This window comes from Pangasianodon hypophthalmus, chromosome 8 (genome assembly GCF_027358585.1).
Source record: "Pangasianodon hypophthalmus isolate fPanHyp1 chromosome 8, fPanHyp1.pri, whole genome shotgun sequence".
Taxonomy (NCBI): Eukaryota; Metazoa; Chordata; class Actinopteri; order Siluriformes; family Pangasiidae; genus Pangasianodon; species Pangasianodon hypophthalmus.
In genome coordinates, this window is record NC_069717.1 from 3,066,966 (window position 1) to 3,091,212 (window position 24,247).

A 24,247-nucleotide genomic window follows, 5' to 3' on the forward strand; every position below is an offset into this window, starting at 1 on the left:
GTGTGTGTGTGTGCAATCTGGGTATTTGAATATAGCATATGTTTTATGTAAGCTTTATGTCTTTATAGCCTGGATATTAAATAAGATGTTGTGTAGAGATAAAATAAACACTAGTGATCATATAAAGTCAGTTAGAGAACAAATAAATCAAATTTAAACTGATTTTCTATTCTGCGATGAGCCAAAACATGTCTGGGGTCTAAACTGCATCCAACAAAACACTGTACATGCCTTCAAATATGAAAATCAGGATACAAAAGCGGGAGGGAAATTGGATAGCGCCATATGACTACATTTCCCATGAAACCTTGCTGTTAACACACACTTCCTGTTTTTTTTGTTTTTTTTTTATCTGGGCTTGCCATGGTTATTTTGGCTTCCATGACGGGCATTAAAACAAATCATGAATTAAACTGTATGCTTTTTTTTCATGCTGGATTAATTGACACTACTGTGGACGTTTTTTCGTCTTTATTGTGGTTTTATTATTCGCTGAAAGTCGGCTTGCTTGCTTAAAAGGGCAACGGAGAAGAGCAGGTGGGCCCCACTCTCAAAAAAGCCTGTATGACGAGGTAAACAGTCATGTACCTACTTAAATGAGCATAAACTTTTAATGTTATGTTTGTTTATGTCGGTTTATTAGCATAATTTATGTGGTTTCTAACTGTTATTCGACATTTTTTGCGAAATGGCTAAGTCAGGGTAAATGAAATAACAAGGAAAATGGCTACGTTGAAAATCGCATACTGGCGTACTAAATAGTATGGCTAAACAGTACGCATTTACCCGGACATACATACTATGTAGTACGGTAGTATGCAATGTCGGAACGTCACCATGGCGACCTGTGAGCACGTGACCGCACTACGTTAGCATACCGCTAGCGCTAGAAGAAATTTTTTTTGTTCTAAGCTAACGATATATTTGAAGTGTTTAACTTCATGTATTATTTGAAACTCTAAACTAATCTATTAAATCTCTTAGTAACTCTTAGTTATATTGGATATAGTAATAACACTGTGTTAGTATTCCACACCCTAAAAAACAGCACCTATATTATCCCTTCAGTTAGCAACGGCTAATTTTCTGCAAATTAACACTAACACTGTAATACTGGCGGGTTGCCAGATTGGAATCAGTCGATCCACCAAATCTGGGTTTTAAAATCCTTTTGAATTCATTATAAACTGAATAAACAAATAATACTTGGACTAATTTAGCTTATATCTAAATCATGTTGGTCAAGTTTTGCTGGAAATTCTCATATGTCTGATGTGTATCACGGTGTCACTATTAAATTAATTAAAGTATTTAAATTTTTAAGTTTTAAGGAAATTTTGTTCATACACCTAATGCTTGATATACACTCTGTTACCGTAGCAACAGGCGAGTAATTCATTTTCTATGTGAGTGTGTGACAAGTGACATTTAAATTTGTCAAAGTAAAGCGACAAATCCAAAGAATTATCTCGAACGTTTGTTTGATGTGGTCCGCCGTTTCTTCAGTTCCCCACTGAGGATTTTAGTTTCTATCGGCAATTAATTCCCTGTTTTACACAAAAAGTTATGGAAGAAGAATGTATAAACATGGTTTTATCTCATACTGTCATGTACGACCTCTCATTAAGAGTGTATAGAGACATTATGAAGAAAAGTAAAGTTTGGAAGGAAGTAGCAGAGATCATTGGGGGCTGTAGTGAGTGTGCGTGGCTAGTACAGTTAGCGTGCATGTAACTTGTGGCAGATCATTTGTCATCATGGCTCCAAAACTCCAAAATTTATTCACTCCCTCAGAACCTCAGAAATGTTCCCTCTGTATCGACTTTCAAATCACAACTTGAAACACTTTGGCTCTTTTCCTAACAGTTGAACTATTTCTATCATTGCTCTTTGTTTATTCTTCTCCTATATCTATTAGTTTGGAATGTAAAGTGTCCTTGAGCTGTGGAAAAGTGCTATATAGATAAAACTTATTATTATTATTATTATTATTATTGTTATTATTATTATTATTAGTAGTAGTAGTAGTAGTATTATTGTAATCTAGAGTGATCAACAGTATCAAAGGTAACAGATTTTGTTCCAATCAGCACTGAGTCCTTATTAACTATCTGCTTTATTCACATTTCTCCTACAGTGCGTTTATTTGTTCTCTCCATCATCTCCATGGCGTCGAATAAAGAGGCTCAGCGCAGGCAGCGGCGTAGAGAGCTGGACGCTAGAAGGAGTAAGTTTCGTGTGCGACTCGGCTCATGGCCGGAGAGCTGGAGTAAACTGAAGGACCAGCTGGGTTTCTCTCTCCACTCAGAGCTTGCACAGTTCCTGCTGGACAGGTAAAGATGGAGCTGTAGTAGAAATAAAAAAGTCCCAGGAAACTAAAGTCTTCAGTAAGGAATAAAACAGTCCACATGTGTCGTTATATTATGAAAAAAAAAAAAAAAAAAAAAAAGGAAATGTCTGGGCGTTGGGACAATTTTTCCTCTAACTGCACATCCTGAAGTGTTTTACTCCTCTAACACCGTAGAAATTAATCAACACTAACAATCTTTAATTAATTAAACATCAATCAGACTTTTTATTCGTTTATAGTCACGTTAATTTTGTGGAATGTCCAATTACCGTATAGCAGCTATAAACAGTTGTTCCCTCACTAGCCTCTCTTTTTTTATTCTCTTGAAGGTAATAAGACAAAAAACATGCAGCTTGTCATGTTACCGAGAAACCGGCAAGTCCTCCGTCCTGAAAGCTTTCCTGTGTCAGAAAACCTCTGCTACAAAGCGCTGACACTGGAGACTCCTTCCATATTTTTATTTTTTTTAGCAAAGTAGTCACTACTGTATGTAGTCAAATGTGACATTTGGGTGAACATTTTAGGTTGACTTATTTTATGATTCCTTTTCTTTTTTTTCAACAGTTACTCCTGCAAAGTGTGCAGCAGGTGTTCAGGTACTGTAAAGACAATTCTGCCTTTTATGAGTATTTGAACTCAAAAAAAAAAGTAAAATTTTAGAAAATAAGATCCAGAAGAAGGGGAAATTCTTCAACTCTTAACAGATGGCTTTAGAAAAGGTTCCAAGTAAAACTAGTTAAAAAAGCAAGAACCATTAACCAGCCAAGGAACCCTTAAGGAACCGTTTTTCAGCTCAGAAGTCAGAATTCTCGTAACATATCTTTGTCTCATGTAGGTGATGGGAAGGAAGTAATCTCCGTAACTGTGGCTTCTCTGGATCAGCTGATCCTGCTGGTCCACAGTCACGGACAGCAGTGCCCTTTGACCCCAAACCTGCAGTCTGAGCCACACAGACAGGAAGTGAAGGAGAGAGCGCTGGAGGAAGATCCTGAAACTTCCACGAGGTCATCTGAAGCAGCTGAAGCAGAACTGTGCCTTACGTACGTCTGTGAAGGTGGACACACGTTCACCTGGCGTCCGATACACACCCAGAGGGATGATAATGGAGAGAAGAGTGAGCAAGGAAGCGCTGCTCCTTCAGGCCAGAGGAAAATCAGAGAACGACGGAGGAAAGGAGTGAAGCGAGAGGAGGAGGTATGCAGGATGAGGAGCAGGAGGAGCACAAGAGGAAGATCTGTCTCTGATGGAAACACTGCTGGATTCAGACGGAGCGATGAGACAGAGCAAGTCACCCCATCCTCCTCAGGAGAGAATGAGGAAGCAGGTAACTCGCAAGATATCTATCATTTTTAAAATTTACTCTGTGATTTTTTTTTTTTTATTTTTTTTTAGAATCATGACCTTTCGGAACTTCTCGTAGAATATTTGTGTCACAGCGATGCAGTGCAGCATGAACAGGATGCAGGTTCACAGGAAGGAAGTGATGCGGCTCTTCTCATCTTGCCCCCAAAGTTCAGGTACAGATTTGCTGTTTACATCTTTACTGTTGGGTTCAATAATAAGCACAAAGCCATGAAAGCTAAAATACACGGGGCATGTCAACTTATAGAAAATATAAATGATAGGAATATCTTCAAAATAAAAAAAATATAGAAACTAAAAAACATAAAACTGTATTAAACGTTAATCTTATGTGAATCTTAATGTTTTAAATCCCAATTTTACACTTTAGATCATTGTAATATTTCTTTTTTAATAAATATTTTTCCCATAAACTCTTTTATACTGCCACACAGAAGTAATAATGGAATTAAATCATACAGCACTGTTGAATGCTGGATTCTGATTGGTCAGAAGGGGTTGATTAGTTTTCTATAACAGCAGCTCGGACAGTAGTGCGGCTGCAGATGACAGGTTTCTATTCCGTTACAGTTTCTGTAGTAGCAGCGTGCACAGAGAGTCTTGTACAGCAGATAAAACAGGACTGGAAGGAGTCTCCAGCGTCAGCGCTAAATTCAGGACAGAGAAATTTACGCTTTGTGGTCTCGTGGTAACATGACAAGCTGCGTTTCTTGCTTTATTAACTTCAAAAGGGAGGAAAAAGAGAAGCTGGTGAGGGAACGACTCTCTGTGTCCTTCTTTAATAAATAAAAAATTGTAATTGTTGTCAAATTGCTGTAGTAAACGAGGAATAAGACACTTCCTATAATTGCGTTTTTTTCTCTTGCATATTAATAATTTTCTGCAAAACAAACTGCCAAAAAAGACTTATTCTGTCCTTTACCCATATATCTGTCCTTTACCCATATATCTGGATATTCTTCTCTCTGTACTTACTTTTTTTTGGCAGAGGAAAAGTGACCCTATGCTGGATAATAAAATAATTTCCTGTCGGCTGCCTTCTTCTGACAGCATTATTCAGGTTTTAAAATTAAGATACAGAATACATTTTAATGCCTTAAAGTAGTATACAGATATTAATGCATTTAAGAAGTACATAATATACTGTATAAGGCTATATGTACAGAATATGTATATTCAGACAGCGTATAATTGTATTTTTACATCTTTATGACTAACTGCATGTCTTCTGGCAGCGCTGAGGCCGAGGCTGATGACTGTCAGAATATCAGAGATATTGAAATTCAGGACTCTGTCGAAAGGTTTGTAGCCTTGTTTTCACTTTAAATTCATCGATCCACCATTGTGTATGGTCAGGTCCGAGTGTAAAAGTTAGGGATATAAGGCCACTTCTGAAGCTCCGCCTACTTCCTAGTTAACTGCTTATGTCTATCTAATGGCTTGTTCTCCACTTTTGACAGAGTTTATACACATACTAGTTGTGTATATTGAGGGATGGGATCAAGTAGGACCCAGGAGAAAGGTCATGGGAGTGGGCGGTTTTTACTTTCATGTGAGCGAGAGCAAGCGGTCAGATATGAAGCTCGAGAGAAAGACCACGTTCGTTAACATCGTGAGCGCGACGAACATGTCCGTTTAACGAAATACTTTATCATGGTCAGGGTTTTCATTCTATATTTTCATATAAAGTATAATATAGGTCTGGATGATATGATGGTATAATATTGACATCGTGATAAATCATGTCACAGTATGCATTTCTGAGATCATGTGATATATATATATATTTTTTTTAATAATCACAAACTGACTAAAAGCAGCTGATGTGATATTAAAATTTAGTATTAAATCTCTTTTTAAGTGATAAATATTTCTGTATATCTTATTATTTATATTCAATATAAAAATAAAAGTAAATGTATTTTAAATTTGTCTTTTATTAGTAATAAACAATTTATTATTTATGGCAGTTTTTAATCACATTTCTACAGTACAATACATAGTGTATACGAGAATTGTGAATAAATTTAAATTAGTTTGAAGTGGAAGCAGTCCTACTCACATCTCTAGCACCTAATACACTTGAAAAATTAATAACAATAATAAAAATAATAGTTTAATTCAGAGTAGTCTCGTTGTGATGAGCTCTAATTCAGTTTGAATATTGTACTGTAGTCATTTATTCTCGGTTTTGAGATTACCAAACTATTACACACACTGCAAAGAATTATATCTTAGCAAGTGAAAACACCTTGAATATGAGCAAATTGATCGAATATTTTCTATTATGAGATTATTATAAATCGAATATTATATTATATTATTCAGCCTGCTTTATACTCATTTGAAGTCTTCTTTTTAGAATTAAATTCTTAAATTGTTATTATTTTTTTTTTTAAAAATCTGCTATAAAACAAAGCTATTTCAAGCTTGAAATTAGTTTTTAAAATGTTTAGAAATAGGTTTAATATTCATATATTTGTTTTATTATAATCTTATAATAGGAAATATTACATACATTTTATAATAATCAAGATATTTTTACTTATTAAGACCTTTTTTGCAGTGCAACAGCAGTGAATTATTTGTTTGTTTGTTTGTATAAATTTTTTTATTCTGTCTATGTCCATCTTTGGTGGCTTCAGCTTTTCCTATTTTCTCTGTACTTACAGAATAGTGCTAAATAATACGCTTTAGGATGAATAACTAAATATTCATTAGGAGTTACATCAGGGCCCTAAAATGTCACTCAGCGTTTATTTTTACTGACAAATGTCTCGCCATCATCAGTCTAATTCCTTCTGGGTGGGTGTATTTTTAATAACTCTATGCTCTAAGGCATGACAAGATAATAACGGACTCCTAAAATAGTGCACTAATTAAATAGTGAATAGAAGTTTTATGCAGGGTCGCAGGTTCACACATGCAGTATGACAGAGAGCTTCCTGACTCCAGCAGGGATGTTGTATGGGATGCAATACCAAACTCAACCACGAGGGAGCGTGAGAGGAGAGAAGATGTTCCTGAGACGAGCAAAACCGAGGAGCCGAGGATGAGAGCGAGGAGAAAAACCAACAGGTGGCTTTCATATTCATTAAAGAGGAAGAGTTTGTAGTCATTAAGGACACGTGTATTCATTTTAACATGCGTAAATTTACCTTTCAGACAACCGTCACAGAAAGACGAGCTTTTGAAGATAAGCGGCAGAAGGAAAAGGTTCGTTCTTGAAAATAATTAGCAGGAAAAGAATTTGTTGCTGTAGTTTAATATTTTATATTTCACTATACCATTCACTGGTAATATTAGTCTTTTGATATTTTTTCCATTATTGAATATAAAATCATTTTCCCTGCATTTTGTAGAAAACCAGCTCCGAAGCTCATTTTACCCTGCGAGTTTGACGGCTGCTGGAAAATATTTTCAAGTCGTCAGTATCTCAACGTGAGTATTATTTGGGAATTTTTGCCACCAGCATGCAGTGGATGGGAATTATATTCTGTTACACTCCGTGTCATGCTGTTATAGGAAAATAATCAACGATGGAGTGGTGTAATAAAGCAGAGTTACTGTCACCACACCGAAGTTGATTATTTACCTATAACAGTGCATCCCGAAGTGTTTTATTCCTCTTACACCACAGCAATTTGCCAACAATTAAAGAATGAATCGGAATACATTTTTATCCATTTATAGTTATATTTAATGTTGTGGAACAGCCATGCATCAAGTTAATTCCTGTTCTCACTTACGTTATAGCAACTATAAACTGTTGGTAGATAAAAAAAAAAGATTAAAAAAAATGCCATTTGTCATGTTACCTAGAAACTCCACTGTTGTGAAGACTTTCGCATGTTTCAAAGGCGCTGACACTGGAGACTCCTTCCATAAATGTTAAACAAACATCTCCTTACAGAAGCCTTCGCCGTATCAACGGTTATATATCTTTTTTTGTTAAATAATGTCACTTTTTTTATCTGTTTATTATTAGCCTTAGCTTATGTGGAGCGTCCGCCATACAAGACCCTGTGAACGAGCTGTTACTATAGAAACGATGGTGTATTAGAGCAAGAGCATTAATATAGACCTGTGATTTGCAGCTGCACTACTTTAATCAACACTTTCTGACCAATCAGAATCCAGAATTCAACAGCGCTGTGAAATTGGTCAGTAAGATTGCACCACGGGAAAATCTTCAGGACAGAAGACTTCACACTTTTTGCGGTTTCTTGTATGACAAGCTGCAGTTTTTTTGTCATATTAACTTCAAAAAAGACAAAAAGAGATGGAACTACTGTTTATAGCTGCTGTTATGTACATTAGAACAGGAAATAACTTGTTTTGTGGACATAAATGTAACTATAAACAGTTTTAAAAAATACGATGTGTCGTTCTTTAATGAATTAAGAAATGTCGTTGGTACGTTGCTGTTGTATAAGAGGAATAAAACCCTTCGGGATGTGCTATTATGGGAAAAATAATCAACATCAGGGTGGAAACAGTAACTACACTTCATCACACTATGCCATCAGTGACTGGTTTCCTATAATAGCACAACACAGTGTTTTATTCCTTACATAATATACGTATAAACTGGCATAGGTAATGCTGTAATCATATAAGTAAGGTCTATAGCTTTTAATCCAACTTTGTGACTGTTGTATAGTAAACTGTTATTAAAGGTTAGGTGTTTCTCGTAATATGAAGCATTTATTACATCTCTTTCCGTTCAGCACCACATGAAGTACCAGCACTTCCAGCAGAAGACCTTCTCTTGCTCCAATGCCTCCTGTGGAAAATCATTCAACTTTAAGAAGCACCTTAAAGAGCACGAGAAGCTGCACAGCGGTAAGATACGGAAGTCATCATGACTTCTGCAGTTCAGAGTTTAGGGTTCTGACCTAGTAACCAGAACGTTGTGAGTTCAAACCCCAGGATTGTCAGACAGACTCTTATTCAGCATACTCACCTGTGTACACGTTTTCGTTAAAAAATGGAACTACAAATTCCTGCCAAATTGCCTTTTTTTCTTTTTCGTTTTACTAATTTTCTTCATACTCACATGTGTATGTTGATAATCAGTTGTAAATGACAATGCACATTCACAGCACAGCTGACGTACATTTAGTGACGCTCAAAATTGAGGGTAATTATTAATATTTTTTTTTTGTCTTTATTCAATCTAATGGATAACTGTGTCATATCCGGTAATGAACTGTAGCTTTCCGGTTGCCACATTGGACAGTGGGAATTATCTCATCTGTGCATTCGAGCTACAAAGTGGAGAAAAAAACACATGAACGCCTCCATGTTCGTCTTCTGTAATCGACAATCTAGCTAGCTGTAATGAGTGATGTACCTATATTTACCTCCTCAAATCAGCGTACTGTATATTCAATGTCATAGATTTAAAACAAATGCTTGTATATACAGTATAACTCATTTAAAGATAAGAAGCACCACTGCGTTTACTGTTCATTCTGTGAGCAGCCATGTTGATTTGACGTCACTTGCTGAACTCGGGGTTGAAGAGACCGTCCCGCGTTCCTAAGTCCGGATTCTGAGTTGAGAAGGTGTTGTCTTTGGGCTTTCCTAGTCCGAGGTTGAGCTGTGAATAAAAACCATCTACTAACAGTATATTCCGGATTAAGTTAAGCAATAAATAGCTAGCTACATTTTTCACACTTGGGTAGCTAGTTTTGTTTACTATAAACAATTTTCTGAGTTTGTCAAAAAAAGTTCGCACTCAAATCAAGAGGATATAGTCCCACGTTTTAGGTGTTTACCAACTGCTAGTGCTTTTCGAGTAGTCAGATTATTTAAAATGCCGAATACAGACACACACGCTGCCTCTTAAAAGCTTTAAATGATCATCGTCACCCCAGTACAAAGACATTTCTTTCTCACAAGCACACTGATGAGAAATGAGTGAAAGCTCGAGTATGGATGTTTGCATGAATCATTGGTGCATTTGTGGATGCTGAAGTGATCGCAAGCTGTATTTGCTGTCATTGTGTCTCTATCTCACCAGAGGTTTTGAAACGCTACTTTCAAATCTTACTTTTGAAACGCCAAATCTATTTTTAGCAATTTGTTTTGTTCACACCGCATAATAAATTTCTCATTTTCACCAGCCTTATTTCATATATCATTTATACACCTGAATAAATCCCCAGTCATCAGCCCTCTCTAATTATTTACTCGTCTTTATAATTAACACACTTGCCAAAAACAGTCAGTTAACATTTAGTTAAGTATGTAATAATGATGATTATTAATATCCCGAATAAAACACATTGATGTTTTATCCCTGTGGTGGAATTCCTCTGAGGGTGAAATGAAACCAGAGCTATCGAACAGGTTCGGAAGATCAATGTATGATGTAAGCTAGAGTGTAGTAGCGATGAATTCGATGTGCTGTATGTGGAAGTTATGGATGTGTGTGTGTGTGTGTGTGTGTGATAGATCAGAGAGACTACATCTGTGAGTTCTGTGCTCGTGCCTTCCGCACCAGCAGCAACCTGAGCATCCACCGCAGAATCCACACTGGAGAGAAACCACTGCAGTAAGAGAATATCCTCACACACACACACACACACACACACACACACACACACACACACACACACACACAGGCACACATGATGACTGAATGAATGTAAGGAGGCAAGGCCTTTTTACCTGTCAGTCCCAATTAAGGGGGTGTGGCCTTTGTGTGTCAGTCTCATTAAAAGAGGCGTGGCTTCTGTGTCTGTTAGTCCCAAAGAAGAAGGTGTGGCCTTTTTGTGCCTGTCAGTCTCATTAAAGAAGGCGTGGCCTCTGTGTCTCTCAGTGGCAATGAAGAAGGCGTGGCCTTTGGGTCTGTTAGTAACAGTGAAGGAGGTGTGGCATTTGTGTATGTGTCAGTCTAATTGAAGGAGGTGTGGCCTCTGTACCCGCCAGTTCTAATAAAGGCGGCGTGGCCTCTGTACTCGCCAAATCTAATGAAGGAGGTGTGGCCTCTGTACTTCTTAGTCTTGGTGAAGGAGGTGTGGCCTCTGTGTCTGTCAGTCTCAGTGAAGGAGGCGTGGCCTCTCACTTCTCAAAGTTAACATTTATTTGTATTAAAGTCATTCATTGTATCTCACTGTAGCTCATGGAAGCAGTTGTAAATCAAGCTTACTAAATTGGATGTCAAATGATGTATGGAAAGGATGTGTAATGGAAATGGGTGGAGCAAAAGCTCTGCTTCACCTCGGATGCAAATCAGAAGCCAGAAGCTTAGGGTGGATCTTTTGGGTTTTAAAATCAGCGGTTGTTCTCATGGAAGCTGGTTTGGCACGTCATTAATGGGATCTGTCATCACAAATATTCCTCCATCCCATAGTGTATTTTATACATATATATATATATATACACACACACACACACACACACACACATTGAGAGATTATAGTACACTTATTGCATATTACCCACATATTACACTGATTTCTGTCTTGTGCGTGAGGTCTGCGTTTATCACCTTTAAACACACTAGACGTATCTGTTTTTGGTGTTTGGTCTCTCACACTCAGCCTCATTCTGGTGTGAAGTGAGTGTCTCTCGCATTCTCATATGTGTGTGTGTGTGTGTGCTTTCCTACAGGTGCGAGGTGTGTGGCTTCACTTGTCGTCAGAAGGCCTCTCTGAACTGGCACATGCGTAAACACGATGCCGAGCGCAGCTACCAGTTTGCGTGCGAGATCTGCGGCCGCCGCTTTGAGAAAAGGGACAACGTGACTGCTCATCAGAGTAAAAGTCACCCAGATCACGTGACCTCTGACCTTCCTAAAGAGCCTACAGCCAACGACCTTTGACCTACTTGAGGCTGGAGTTATAATTAAGCTTGTGCCAATAATAAACATTCACGTCATGATTATTACCTAACTCTTATCACTGTTTACAAAATTTGCCTTCCTCTTCCTCCAACCTGACGCCGTTCCCGGTGTTGCCTTTTAAGGAAAGTGGGCGGAGCATAGCTAAATCAAAGCCCACTGCACCCATTTCAAGCAGTATTAAAAATCATGAAATCTAATTTTTTTTGGACACATATGTAAAATTCTGTGATTATTACAGGTTTAAAAATTACAAACTCCGATTTATATTGTATCTCTGATTAGTGTCACATGACCTCCCACACCACAGCACTGCAACACGAGGGGTGACTTCACCTCCTGGCCTAAAGATACCCGAAGATGACTCACCATCCCAACGCAATCAACATACCACGGACGGAGTGTTCTCACTCGGTTAACAGAAATAGTATAGCCCCACATACTCCAAATTCCACAACACCCCAATCCAACGTGCTACTCAAGGACAAAAATGATTCTGTAGGTTACAGTCTTTCCAGTGTTTGGGATTTGTACCACATTTGCCTAAAAATGGGATCGATCTTAATAAAAATGCTTGGCTAGCCAACTGGCCCCGAGTTCATTCCCACATTAGCGAAAAATGATGAAAACAAAAGGATTGTATGGTGTTTTATATATAGCAAGAGCAGACTGAATAAGAATAAGACTCCTGCAATGAGCACAGGACAGTCTTTATGATTACAGCAGCAGCTCTTGGGTATTAGGGATGTAAGCGAATATGAATACAGATACACATAGGAGGAGCATTTTTTTTTTTCCTCGTTAGTTTGTTAAATTTATCCGCTGGTCACCTTTTGAGACCCAAGATTGAGCAGTGGATTTCTTCTAGTAGAGGCGTGTCAGGATCAGAAAGAGAGAGATTATATGATGAAGATCCTCTTACGGTAGACCTATGATTAAAGACGGTTACTACATTCTGTAGATGTCATCAAACAGACTAGCATAAATGCAAACATTCTTCAAAGTGACCCTGAGGATATTTTACTGTCCATGAGCATGTTTTTTGTTCACTTTTCACCATCGTCACTACCGTAGCTACTTGTAGCTGTCCCATGAGTTTCACGTCATCGTATGCCATTCTCTTTTTGGTGGATTTTAGACAAACGTCATAGCAGGTCTGGGATTTTAATTTTTAAAAAATTCTCACATCGCCAGAAGTTTGTTGTCAGTTGTATTTGCTTGGGATCGACCACTCGGATGTTCCAAGACCGCCAATCTCAACTCACGACCAAAAAATTTTTTACGATGTGTGTTTTTTTGTTTGCAAAAGCAACACCGAAAATCGTAGTGTTATTCACATAACAACATCCATCCATCCATTTTCCAAGCCTCCGTGCCTCCCCACATGATAACATACTTTACCCAAATTTAAATTTTAGTGTGAATCATATGTTATTTTTCCAAAATTAATATTCATTGATATGAACATGTCAAAATGTTCTTTATTTATGGTTATGTAAGCACCCTTGTTTATGTATAACCATATGTTAATACATTTAATACGTTTTTGGGGTCCTATTATTGTTATTACGAGCCTAGAAGGCTTCATATAATTTAACTGAAATTATTTATATTTTACTTTGTATTCACAGATCACTCCAGTCAGGAGGATTTCTTATTAATATTCCAGAAAAAAAATTACACTAAAAGAACCCGTTAGTTTCCGCCTCTTTCTGCCTCACTCGATGATTGGCGTGAATTTTATCCAATAGCGCCGCTCTGTAACAGGTGGGCGTTGCGCGTGCGAACAAACTCGCGATTCTATTGGTTCTTTTCTCGCCTTTAGAATCCCGCCTTTTGATGGTTGCCATGCCTTTCTGCCGTGGCGAAGAAACGGCAGCCAATCAGAAAGAAGGTGGGCGGGGACTTTTTGGACGCTGTCAGCGGCTCGCTACTATCAGATCACATTGAACGCGGTGGTGTGTGTGGAGTCTTCGTGTCCGCTGTACCGGCGAAGGAAAAAAATGAACCATATCGTCTTTATTCTGTCTTTAAAAAGGTAAAACTGCATTCAGTGCTTTCTTTGTTATCGTATGAAATGCTTGGGAATTATAAGAATATGTGTATTTTTTTATTTCACGGATATTTGGGTTTGTATGCGCTCATCTCTAACGCATATTCCATACTGCCGCGTCCCAAACGGCTTCGTATTGATGACAGTAGTGCACTAGGTAGTGTGCGTGTGACGTTGATTAGAGTCGTGCGTAGTGCGCTCGTGAAGGGAATTCGGCGCCATTTGGGACTGAGCGCCAGTCAGTAGAGGTTTGGCTTGAACTGTTTGATGAAGAAGCATTTATTTATTTGTTGTGTCGTCTCAGAGAAAGCTTTGTTCCATTATTTCCACAAAATACTGAAGTCCTTATTTTCTCCACATATCCTACATTTCTTTAATATTAATCTTATCTTTATTAGGTTGTTTTATTGTGGTGCTTTTAAGGCAGGAAGTTGCTGTGATGTGAAATTGTATAGCTTAAGACAGATGGAGGCATGGTGTCTTATTTATTTATTTGTTTGTTTGTTTGTTTGTTTGTTTTAAAGGTCGGGTTTATTTGCTAAACAGCATCATTTCTCCATCTTGTATAGATTCAGTGATTCAGCTCCATTTTAGGGACATCACATTTGACATGGAGTCTTTGTTTGCTTTGTAAATGGAATAAATCCAGTATAATGTGCTACATCTCTGCTTTCCTGTAACCCTCAGCTTTGGACTGAATATTTAGGATGGCAAGATTTAATATGGCTGTCCTTCAATATCACTATATTACAGTTAACAAGTGAGTAACATGATGCACTGACCAGCGGAGGGCTTGAGGGGGTCCAGGTTGGGACCAGATGCCTGGATATCATGCTTTCCACTGGACAATAGTGTGTGTGTGTGTGTATGTGTGTGTATGTGTGCAAATCGTGTGTGTGTGTGTGCAAATTTTCAGCCCAACTACATCTCATAAATCATGCAAAAAGCCCTGAAACTAGCACAGAAAGTTTGGATATTGGGAAAAGAAGGTGCAGTTTTCATTAATCTTCAGACTTTGTGCTGGGAAACAAGTTCACTGTGGTGTGCGCGCATTTTTCATCGCCTAGTACGAACATTATCCGCTGTGGGTATAAACCTCAGGCTTGCAAATGATACGATGGAAAACGATTTTGATCCTTAAGGCAACAATCTGATATTTGACGATATGATATTTGATTTTGCTTCTTAAGCCAAAAATTCGATATTTGATGATACCACTCCTACAATACCATGTGATACACTTTCGACCCTTAAGGCAAGAGTCCGATATTTCACTATAACAGTAAATGAGCTACGATATGATACAATTGCAATTCTTATGGCAGTGTTCAATATTTGACAATTCCACTGAATCAGCTACGATACAATAAGATTCAGTTCAATTTCGCTTCTTAAGTCAATGATCCGATATTTGACGATACTGCTGAATCTGCTACGATATGATATTTTATTTTGCATCTTAAGCCAACGGTTCGATATTTGATGATACCACTGAATCTGCTACGATACAATACAATTTCGATCCTTAAGCCAACAATCTGATATTTGACTATACCATTAAATCAGCTATGATACGATACCATTACTATCCTTAATGCAACCATTTGATAATTGATGATGCCACTATATCAGCTACGATACGATACGATCCAATTGACGGTATTTGACAGTACTGCTGAATCTGCTACGATATAATAAGATTCGATTTCACTTCTTAAGCCAACGATTCGATATTTGACTATATCATTAAATCAGCTATGATATGATACCATTACTATCCTTAAGGCAACGATTTGATAATTGATGATGCCACTATATCAGCTATGATACGATACGATCCAATTCAGCTACGCTTCTTTAAGTCAATGATCCAATATTTGATGGTGCTGCTGAATCTGCTACAATATAATAAGATTCAATTTCGCTTCTTAAGGCAATGATTTGATATTTGATGAGGCCACTGAATCTGTGAAGATGCGTTACGATTCAATTTCAATCCTTAAGGCAATGTTCTGATATTTTAGGTACACTGTTTGCGTTTACACTTTCCCTTTGGTTGCAGTAGCCTGCGTTTGCGATTATTTGCTTTAGAACATGATCTTGTTTGTCACGGACTATTTTTAAACTGGTCCAGAATTGCTTTTTTCACCCGCAACCTTGTTCTTAAACTAAACCAGTTTGGTGTAAAAAGCCTGATACTGGCAACCATGGAACTGGTGTCACATTTCAAAAGGCTATGAAAAAAAACGGGTCTAACAGGTACCGTATGTGCCGATATTAAATTTCCCATTCACGTTACAGTTTAATGATATAATACTATCACTTACACGATAGCGATGTTGAATTCTCCATTGTGATTGGTCATGAGGTCCTATAGCTACATACAAATGAAAGGTTATCGTTACTATAGTAACAGCTCTTTCACAGGGACTTGCGTGGCAGATGGCCGCTCTACGTTCTGTAAGACTACAACATGTGTATAATTGTTGATATGGTGTAGTTTCCTGTAAGTTTAGTTTTCTTGAAGGAGTCTCCAGTGTCAGTAAGTTTTTCGTACGTCGTCATTTCTTTGTAACATTCTGCAGTTTTTTCTGTAACCAAGGAAATGACTTTTTATTGCTGCTGTAACGTAAGTGATTAGGAATGAACTTCTTTTACAGACATTCCACAACATTAAACGTAACTATAAACGTGAAAAAAAAGATGTGTTTTTCTTTAATTAATAAAAAGTGTAGCTAATCGTCGGCTTACTCATTACGATGATATAAGAAAAATAAAACTGCATTTCTTATGTTTATTGGTGTTTATTGGTGCATGTTTTATCTGGGAAAAAGTCAGAGAATTATGCGTTGAAGCAGCGTTAATGGAATTGAATTCTGGGAATTGCACCAAAAAGCAGAAGTGCGATGGCTGGCTTTTAAATTTTTTCCAACAGCAGGAGACAGCTGTTCTTATCCTGCACACCCGAAAGGATCCTGACAAGAATCTACAAAGATGTGTTAAATATCGCAGCGTATCAAATACTCGATTATCATCCAGGATGAATTAGTTACAAAGAAATAGTTCAGCTTTATGATAGTTTATTGTTTACTAGCTCCTTGTAATCCTTATGGTTTAAATATGAAACACAGCTGGTCAGCGTGTACAATACAGTGATGCCCCGGTCACCAGTTTAAACTCTGAAACCTAAACCCTGCCCGGTGTGTTTACCAGCGCGGCACGCACACACTGCATAACTCAGGTGTGAACTCGGGTGTGAAGGATTCGAGCTGGAATTACACTTTGTAAAGGAAATATTTCTGTTCTTACTTTCTGATATTAAGCTCTCAGAGTTATTAGACAGTTTGACTTTGAATTGAATTGAATCCAAACCTCACCAACTCAGAAACTAAGAAACGAAAAAGCTCTATGGCTCTGATAAATAGCCAGAACATTATTGTACTGATTTAAATAATGAACCTAAAATGTAAATAGTTGGTTTGTGTTTGAAAAATAAATCTATCCTGACAAAGTGCAAAGTTATTTATTTATTTATTTATTTATTTTTACGTTTCCCTGGCTGGCTAGCATTCGGAGTTGAGTCGCACACGCACGGCGAGAATTTAATAACGAAGTCGCACAAGTCGGTATTCAGAACTAAGACATAGCTATAGACTTCTTCAGAAGTTACATGAGAGTTACGCAAACTGGGTGGAGTTTGAGTTAAAAAAAACTCGAACCACAATATGCCATGCTGAAATGTATGCTTTGGCTGTATATACACTAAAAACGAAAAGTACGGAAGTTAAACAGCAGGAGTAATAGCATTGAAGACCGTATTATTTATAGATAAATATAAGGAACAACACTTAAAGCGTAGCATGTTAGATTATCCTTCAAACCGCGGGCACGTTTTCTTTACACGCAAGCGCATCGAATGAACAAAATCACTGCCGTTATTTTATTCATTTGATGAATCAAAATAGCGAGTTAAGTGTGATAAAATCAGCTACGTCCCACGCACACCATGTCTCGTATATTAATACTTTGTTAACGTAGTTATTTAACTCTTAAGAGTGCGATATTAAATAAATAAAATAAAACGCTAAGCAGTAGAATGTGCTGGATCAAGTGCTATTCTATAAGCTGGATAAGGAGAGTGGAAGCCATTTTTATAAAAGAAACAACGAGGACTATTCATGCAGCAAAATATTTGCAATATACTTGACAACATCATATTAGTCTTTTTATATACTGTTTCTTTTTTATTGTCTTATGGTTTTTTTTTTTTTGTTTTTTTTTTACATTGGTCAGAAAAAGATACATGATTTCCTTTTTCAGTCCGCATTTTCTATCCCAGTTTTTTTTTTTCAAGTTAAAGTTAAAGGTGAACGCTTGTGTTTAACGGTGATAGTCTAGATAAAAATAAACTCCATCTCTGATGCTTCTACTCAAGAAATATCTGGCGTGAAATACATGTCACGTGCGTAACCTGACTCTGAATACGCGTAACTTTCCCAGCATAGACAGTGATGTAACACAGTAAATAAGGCATGTTTTCTGTGTGTAAAATGATCCCAGCTGATTGGCTGCCTTCACTTATCAGTACCAGGAGGTCCTTATAAACCAGCGCTGGATCTCGTGTGAGTTTATTTTCTCGAATTGCTCTTGTTGAGTGCGCTACGAGTGTAATTGTGTTTTTAACTGTGAGCCTGGGAGCTTTTACAGTCGCTCGTGTGGGCCGTTTGCTGTAAAAGCGCCGTGTTATAATCATGATAAATTCACACTAGATCTGATAAAATCTCACAGAGAGTGTGTGTTCAGCTCTACGCCTCGTTACACTCGATGCAAGTTTCACTGGCGCAGGCCAGAGTGTATTGTTTCCTGTTTTGTGTTGTAAGCTTTTTTTTCTTTTCAGTGCCTGAAAGTTCAGTGCAGAATTGTTTTACAGGAGGTGTGTGTGTGTGTGTGTGTGTGTGTGTGTGTGTCTGTGACAGGCATTCCTGGTCACCTGCTGCTAATCAGGCAAAGCCAATCACCTTCCACAGAAGAGTGTTAAGAGCTTTAATTGTGCTGTGCTGCCTGAGGCACACACACACACACACACACACACACACACACACACACACACTTGAAGTGAAGAGGTTTGGCTCTGTCTTCGTCCTGCCACTGAACTCACACACAGCCATCAGCTCAGTGTGTGTGCCGAGGGTCTCATTAAATGGGGAACAGTGGAGGCTTTGAGTCCGATGATCAAAGCAACACACACACACACACACGCGCGCGCGCGCGCACACACACACACGCGCGCGCACACACAACTATATACCACTGATGGACAGGTTTGGTTTGTGACTGTCATCTTACCAAATGTCACTGACAAACTAACACCAACTACCGAGAGAGAGAGAGAGAGAGAGAGAGAGAGAGAGAGAGAGAGAGAGCGCAGTATACAGGCAGACTGAGAAATACAGACAGAGAGATATAGAGAGACAAGCAGAAAGAGAGAGAGAGAGAGAGAGAGATGGAGATGGAGATGGAGAGAGAGTGTGTGAGACAGAGACAAGGGAGAGAGAGAAAGATGGACAGAGAGATAAAGATACTGAGAGATAATGAGAGATGGACAGAGAGAGAGAGAGAGAGTTTGAGAGATAGACAGAGGGAGAAGGAGACAGACCGATGGAGAGAGAATATGAGATGGAGGCACAGACGGGGGAGTGAGTGTGTGTGTGTGAGAGAGAGAGAGACAGAGAGAAAGATTGAGAGATGAAAGAAAGACAGAAAGAGAGGCAGAGAGACGTTGCATGGTACATGAAAGTGAAAGGAAAAAAAGGAAACATCAGGGAAGGAGAATGGAGAGAAAAATGGGGGGATGAAAGAAAGAGGATGAAGAAAATCTGGAAGATAAAATATAATAGAAAAACGATACAAGCAAGAGAGAAAACTCCTCGTGGCGTCTTTAAGGGTTCTTGTAAGAATTCTTATCAGTTCTACACTCTTTAAACATTCAAACACTTCTTTGTATTTAAGAGTTCTTCGGTTCTCACTATGAAGGAACCCTTAATGGTTCTATTAGAAAGGGTTCCAGGTCGAAGCTACGAATGTTTAATTATCAACTAAACCCTTAAAGAACTTTATTTTAAAGTGTATAAGTATTAAAAAGGTAAGTGTGCATCACAAACTCCAAATTATTGCCTGTTATTTTCCTTAAAATTTAGCTCAACTGTCACACTACATTGGTACATTCAACGCAAGGCAGCAGGAGTGGTTTGGGACGCGGCCGCTTCCTCTCGGCTCTGCGGAGAATCTCTGGAGTTTTGGGCTTCACCATCACTCGTGCCCTCCGTCGCAGTGTCCTCTTTTTTCTCCGTGCCAGTTTTACCGCTTTGCCAAACAGGCCAGTGCCGAGGGGGTGAGATTTTGGGTTAGTTAGCAGCGTTGGCTCTCCAAGCAACACACACACACACACACACACACGCAGCAGATGGAGGATCTGTGGCTATGGGCCTGGTTACAGGGGCTGCAGCTGCTACAATGCTGTGAGCACAAAAATATAATCTGCACACATTCACTATTTACATCACAGACCCAAAAAACCCACCCAGGCAGTCTGTTCCACTAGAACAAGGCCACAGAAATGATTTGGGACGAGGCCGCTTCTGTTTCATTACTGTTCATTTTTCAGAAACGTCAAATGAATTTTCTTCAGTATGGCATTCCTCTCTCCCACGTCTTTCTCAGTCCCAGTGAAGAAAGCGTGGCCTCTGTCAGTTCTAGTGCAGGAGGCGTGGCATCTGTCAGTTCTAGTGCAGGAGGCGTGGCATCTGTATCATAATAAGGGAGGTGTGGCTTATGTATGTCAGTCTCTACTGAAGGAGGTTTGGCTTCTGTATCTGTCAGTCCCAGTGAAGAAGGCGTGGCTTCTTTATCTGTCAGTCTCAGTGAAGGGGCGTGGCTTCTTTATTTGTCAGTCTCTGTGAAGGGGCGTGGCTTCTGTTTCTGTCAATCCCAGTGAAGGAGGTGTGGCTTCTTTATCTGTCAGTCCCAGTGAGGGAGGCGTGGCCGCTGTATCTGTCAGTCCCAGTGAAGGGGGTGTGGTTTCTGTATGTGTTAGTCTCATTGATGGGGCGTGGCTTCTGTATCTGTCGGTTTCAGTGAAGGGGCGTATCTTCTGTTTCTGTCAGTCCCAGTGAAGAAGGCGTGGCTTCTGTATCTGTTAGTCCCAGTGAAGGAGGTGTGGCTTCTTTATCTGTCAGTCCCAGTGAAGGAGGCGTGGCTTCTGTACCTGTCAGTCTCAGTGAAGGGGCGTGGCTTCTGCATCTGTCAGTCACAGTGAAGGGGCGTGGCTTCTGTTTCTGGCCGTCCCAGTGAAGGAGGTTTGGCTTCTGTATCACAGGACACATGGTCTTTGTGCTTTTAACTTTCATGAAACTGCAGTTATCAGGGACCCCAGAATTTCATCACTACTCCTACATCCTTTTCAGGAGGAGGCTGCATAAGTAGGCGACAGTTTTTAAAAGTCTGTCCTGTTTGGTTGTCAGAATGAGGAAAACATGTTGTGAAATCTTGTATTCTTCTCAGCGAGCACTCCCGTAAATAGCAGCAGAGCAAAGTATCGGTCACTTCACACCTAAAGAAGTGTTGCCATTGTTTCCTGATTTGCCTCGAATGTAGTCGTCCAGCTGACATCATGTTTGGGGTGTGAATTTGCAGCTACGAGGCTAATGTCGCTAACAGCATTTAATCAAACTGTTTATGTTGTGCTGGTGGTGAAAGTCACTTTTGTTTTTTTTTTTTAAAGGAAATAATGTGGTTTCAGTCGGGTTTTATGTACTGCAGTGCAGAGGAAACGTCTCCTAACTCGGGCGCCTCAAGTCAGTTTGTTATCTGGGTCGTCAAGGAAGCACATGACCTACACTGAGTGTGTGTGTGTGTGTGTGTGTGTGTGTGTGTGAGAGAGAGAGAGAGAGAGAGAGAGAGAGAAAGGGATGAGGATGTACTTATCAATAAGAGCTCAGTGTTCTGTTTCTCCTCCGTTACCGTATTCTGTCCATGCCGTGGCCTCAACTCTTCCTCAGGAACTATAGGTCTGATGGAGCTGAAGTTTGGTATGAAGCATCTTTGTCCTGATCTGTAAATGAGCGAGTGATGATGAACTGATAGAAACAGAGAGATGATACTCAGGTGGGCGTTCAGGTATACTGATGACCGCACAGATATATTTCTTTCTCTTTATAAATAGACTTAATTATTAATCACGATTTACAAGAAAACAGCACACTTTATTTTCAAACGGGTACTGACGTGAAAACACTGGGGGGGGGGGGGGGGAGAGAGAGAGAGAGAGAGAGAGATAACGATACCGAAAGACTGAGAGACACAAACAGACAGACAGATACATAGTCAGAGAGAGACAGACTGGCAGAGACAAGCAGACAGGGAAAGATAGGGAGAAAATGAGAGAGAAAGACAGGTAGATAGACAGGTAGAGAGATGGTCAGAGAGAGACAGACTGACGGAGAGAAGCAGAGATACAGACAGGCAATGACGAGTAGAGAGAGAGAGAGGCAAAGAAACAAAGAGAGAGGCAGAGAGACAAAGAAAGAGAGACAGAAGCAGAGAGACAGGCAGAGAGACAAAGAAAGAGAGACAGAGGCAGAGAGACAAAGAAAGAGAGACAGAAGCAGAGAGACAGAGGCAGCGAGACAAAGAAAGAGAGACAGAGGCAGCGAGACAAAGAAAGAGAGACAGAGGCAGAGAGACAAAGAAAGAGAGACAGAAGCAGAGAGACAGGCAGAGAGACAAAGAAAGAGAGACAGAGGCAGAGAGACAAAGAAAGAGAGACAGAGGTAGCGAGACAAAGAAAGAGAGACAGAGGCAGAGAGACAGAAGCAGAGAGACAAAGAAAGAGAGACAGAAGCAGAGAGACAGAGGCAGAGAGACAAAGAAAGAGAGACAGAAGCAGAGAGACAGAGGCAGCGAGACAAAGAAAGAGAGACAGAGGTAGAGAGACAAAGAAAGAGAGAGAGAGACAGAGAGGCAAAAACCCAAGTTTACAACGTTTCCAAAACTCAACATGCTTGTTGGCTCCTTGTTGGTGTTAACAGATATCATGTCATATCTTATGTCTTCTGATTGTGGCAGATATTGTTGCTTGGTTTTTAGCTGGCAGGAAGTTGAAGGTCTCTGACAGGAAGTCTTCACAGCTCAGGCTGCTCAGCATGCGCCTATAGCTCCCAAATTAGCAGTGTTTTTTTTTTTGTTTGTTTTTAAACAGTGAAGCTGTATATTATGATTTAATGTTCATAAGACGGACATCATACCCACTACATCATTCTGAGAGACTTTTTTTTCAGTCTTATTTACTTTAAAAGAAACATCATGACAGGAACTGACTTGTTTCACAGACATTCCATGACGTAACTATAAACGGATAAGAAGTACAGCATGATGTTCTTTACTAAGTAAAAAAAAGTTGTAATTGTTGGCAAATTGTTGTGGTTATTGTAAGAGGAATAACACAATAACTCTTGGTGTTATTGGGAAATAATCAGCTTTGGAGCAGTAAGAGTCACCTGCTTCATGTTGGGATACTTGTCCTTCATATTTATCCTTTTAAAAAGTAATGGCACCCTGAAGGATTGGTTCATACCGCTACACCAGTGCTCATTTCTTCCCTGAGAGACTTCTGTTTACTTTTACTGCTAAGAGTCTCTTTGTTCCTTTTTTCGTCCGACTCCCTCTGACCCAGAACACTTCGGTTCTGACAGATGGAGCCGCTAAGAAGCGACCAGACTCCATTCTCTCGTTCTCTCTCCTTGGCATTTGCAGCTCGTTCCCCAGAGACTCGAGAGGATCTTCTGTTCTGGGCTTCGATCTGGAAAGCATATACACCCTGCTTTCTAAGAGCGTGGGATGAAAGTTGACCTCGTCGAGAAAGTTCATGTTTCTTTTGTTTTTTTTTCCTTTTCCATTTACCTTCCATGGACCTCATTTTTCTTGCATGTGTCTCATGTCAGAGTGTTTGTTTGCACCATCACCATGGCGTTCGACCGTCGCTCCTTCATCTCGGCTCTGATAAAGCCTGTGTGACATCACACACACACACACACACACACTCGGGCTGGAGGTTCACTCCGGGTTAAAACAGGAGCTCTGTATCACTTGTTCTCTTTACAGATCTTCTGAACTTTGGCGCAGGAACCCCGAGCGGCTCCTGCGTGAGGAATTAGCCGTAACGTTAGCGTTAACGTTAGCGTGACGGACGAGCGCTCGGGTACTTTGGGAGGAGTCTTCTGCGTGATTGCTTTTTTATTGCGTGCACTTTGTTTTCTGTCTGATCTCAAGAGCAGCTCCCACGCCATTAATTCTCCTCTATAGGGCCGGACTTTCACAGGAGGACGCGGGATGAGATGAAGATGTGCGAGAGCATTCTTTCACCGTTCTCGCATGTCTTCCTGCTTTTCTCGGAGACGGCTGAGGAAAGGGCGACATCAGTCTTGCGACATTCCGATCATCAGTCGATAGTTAGGGGTCACGATAGGACGATGGCACTTTACAGACGATCTCACAAGCTTAGGTGATATGACAAAAATATCGTATCACGATATTTAAAGACATTTCTACGATACACCGTATGTACCACGATGTA

The 24,247-nt window shown here is 39.5% G+C and overlaps 2 protein-coding genes across 7 annotated transcripts in view; both read left to right on the forward strand.

Annotated features, from left to right (window-relative positions):
• Positions 1-317: 317 nt before the first annotated feature.
• znf692 (zinc finger protein 692) lies at positions 318-12,476 on the forward strand. 4 transcript variants are annotated; one of them, XM_026927946.3, is made up of 12 exons: positions 318-572; positions 2,138-2,333; positions 2,915-2,946; positions 3,186-3,674; positions 3,771-3,867; positions 4,948-5,013; positions 6,620-6,790; positions 6,878-6,928; positions 7,075-7,153; positions 8,443-8,557; positions 10,175-10,274; positions 11,336-12,476. In XM_026927946.3, the coding sequence occupies exons 2-12, from the start codon at positions 2,167-2,169 to the stop codon at positions 11,544-11,546; spliced, it is 1,578 nt and encodes a 525-aa protein (XP_026783747.3). In that variant the 5' UTR covers positions 318-572; positions 2,138-2,166; the 3' UTR covers positions 11,547-12,476. The 4 variants fall into 4 exon arrangements, with proteins under 4 accessions (XP_026783747.3, XP_026783748.3, XP_026783749.3 ...); XM_026927947.3 differs by having other exon boundaries at positions 318-537; XM_026927948.3 differs by having other exon boundaries at positions 319-572; positions 6,668-6,790.
• Positions 12,477-13,475: 999 nt separating this feature from the next.
• Positions 13,476-24,247, forward strand: part of fcho1 (FCH and mu domain containing endocytic adaptor 1) — a 49,375-nt gene continuing 38,603 nt past the window's right edge. The window contains exon 1 of one of the 3 annotated variants that reach the window (XM_034306435.2): positions 13,476-13,602. The gene's annotated coding sequence lies outside the window, so the exon portion shown is untranslated. Of the gene's footprint in view, positions 13,603-23,857; positions 24,176-24,247 lie in introns of those variants that run through there. The other 2 variants (XM_053235880.1, XM_034306436.2) reach the window with 2 other exon arrangements.

Bases quoted from the DNA above. Each gene is read 5' to 3' on its own strand.
- znf692 (XM_026927946.3), top strand. From the start codon at position 2,167: ATGGCGTCGAATAAAGAGGCTCAGCGCAGGCAGCGGCGTAGAGAGCTG. The intron at 5,014-6,619 runs GTTTGTAGCCTT...AGTTTTATGCAG, and splicing joins ATTCAGGACTCTGTCGAAAG to GGTCGCAGGTTCACACATGC. The intron at 6,929-7,074 runs GTTCGTTCTTGA...TGCATTTTGTAG, and splicing joins ATAAGCGGCAGAAGGAAAAG to AAAACCAGCTCCGAAGCTCA.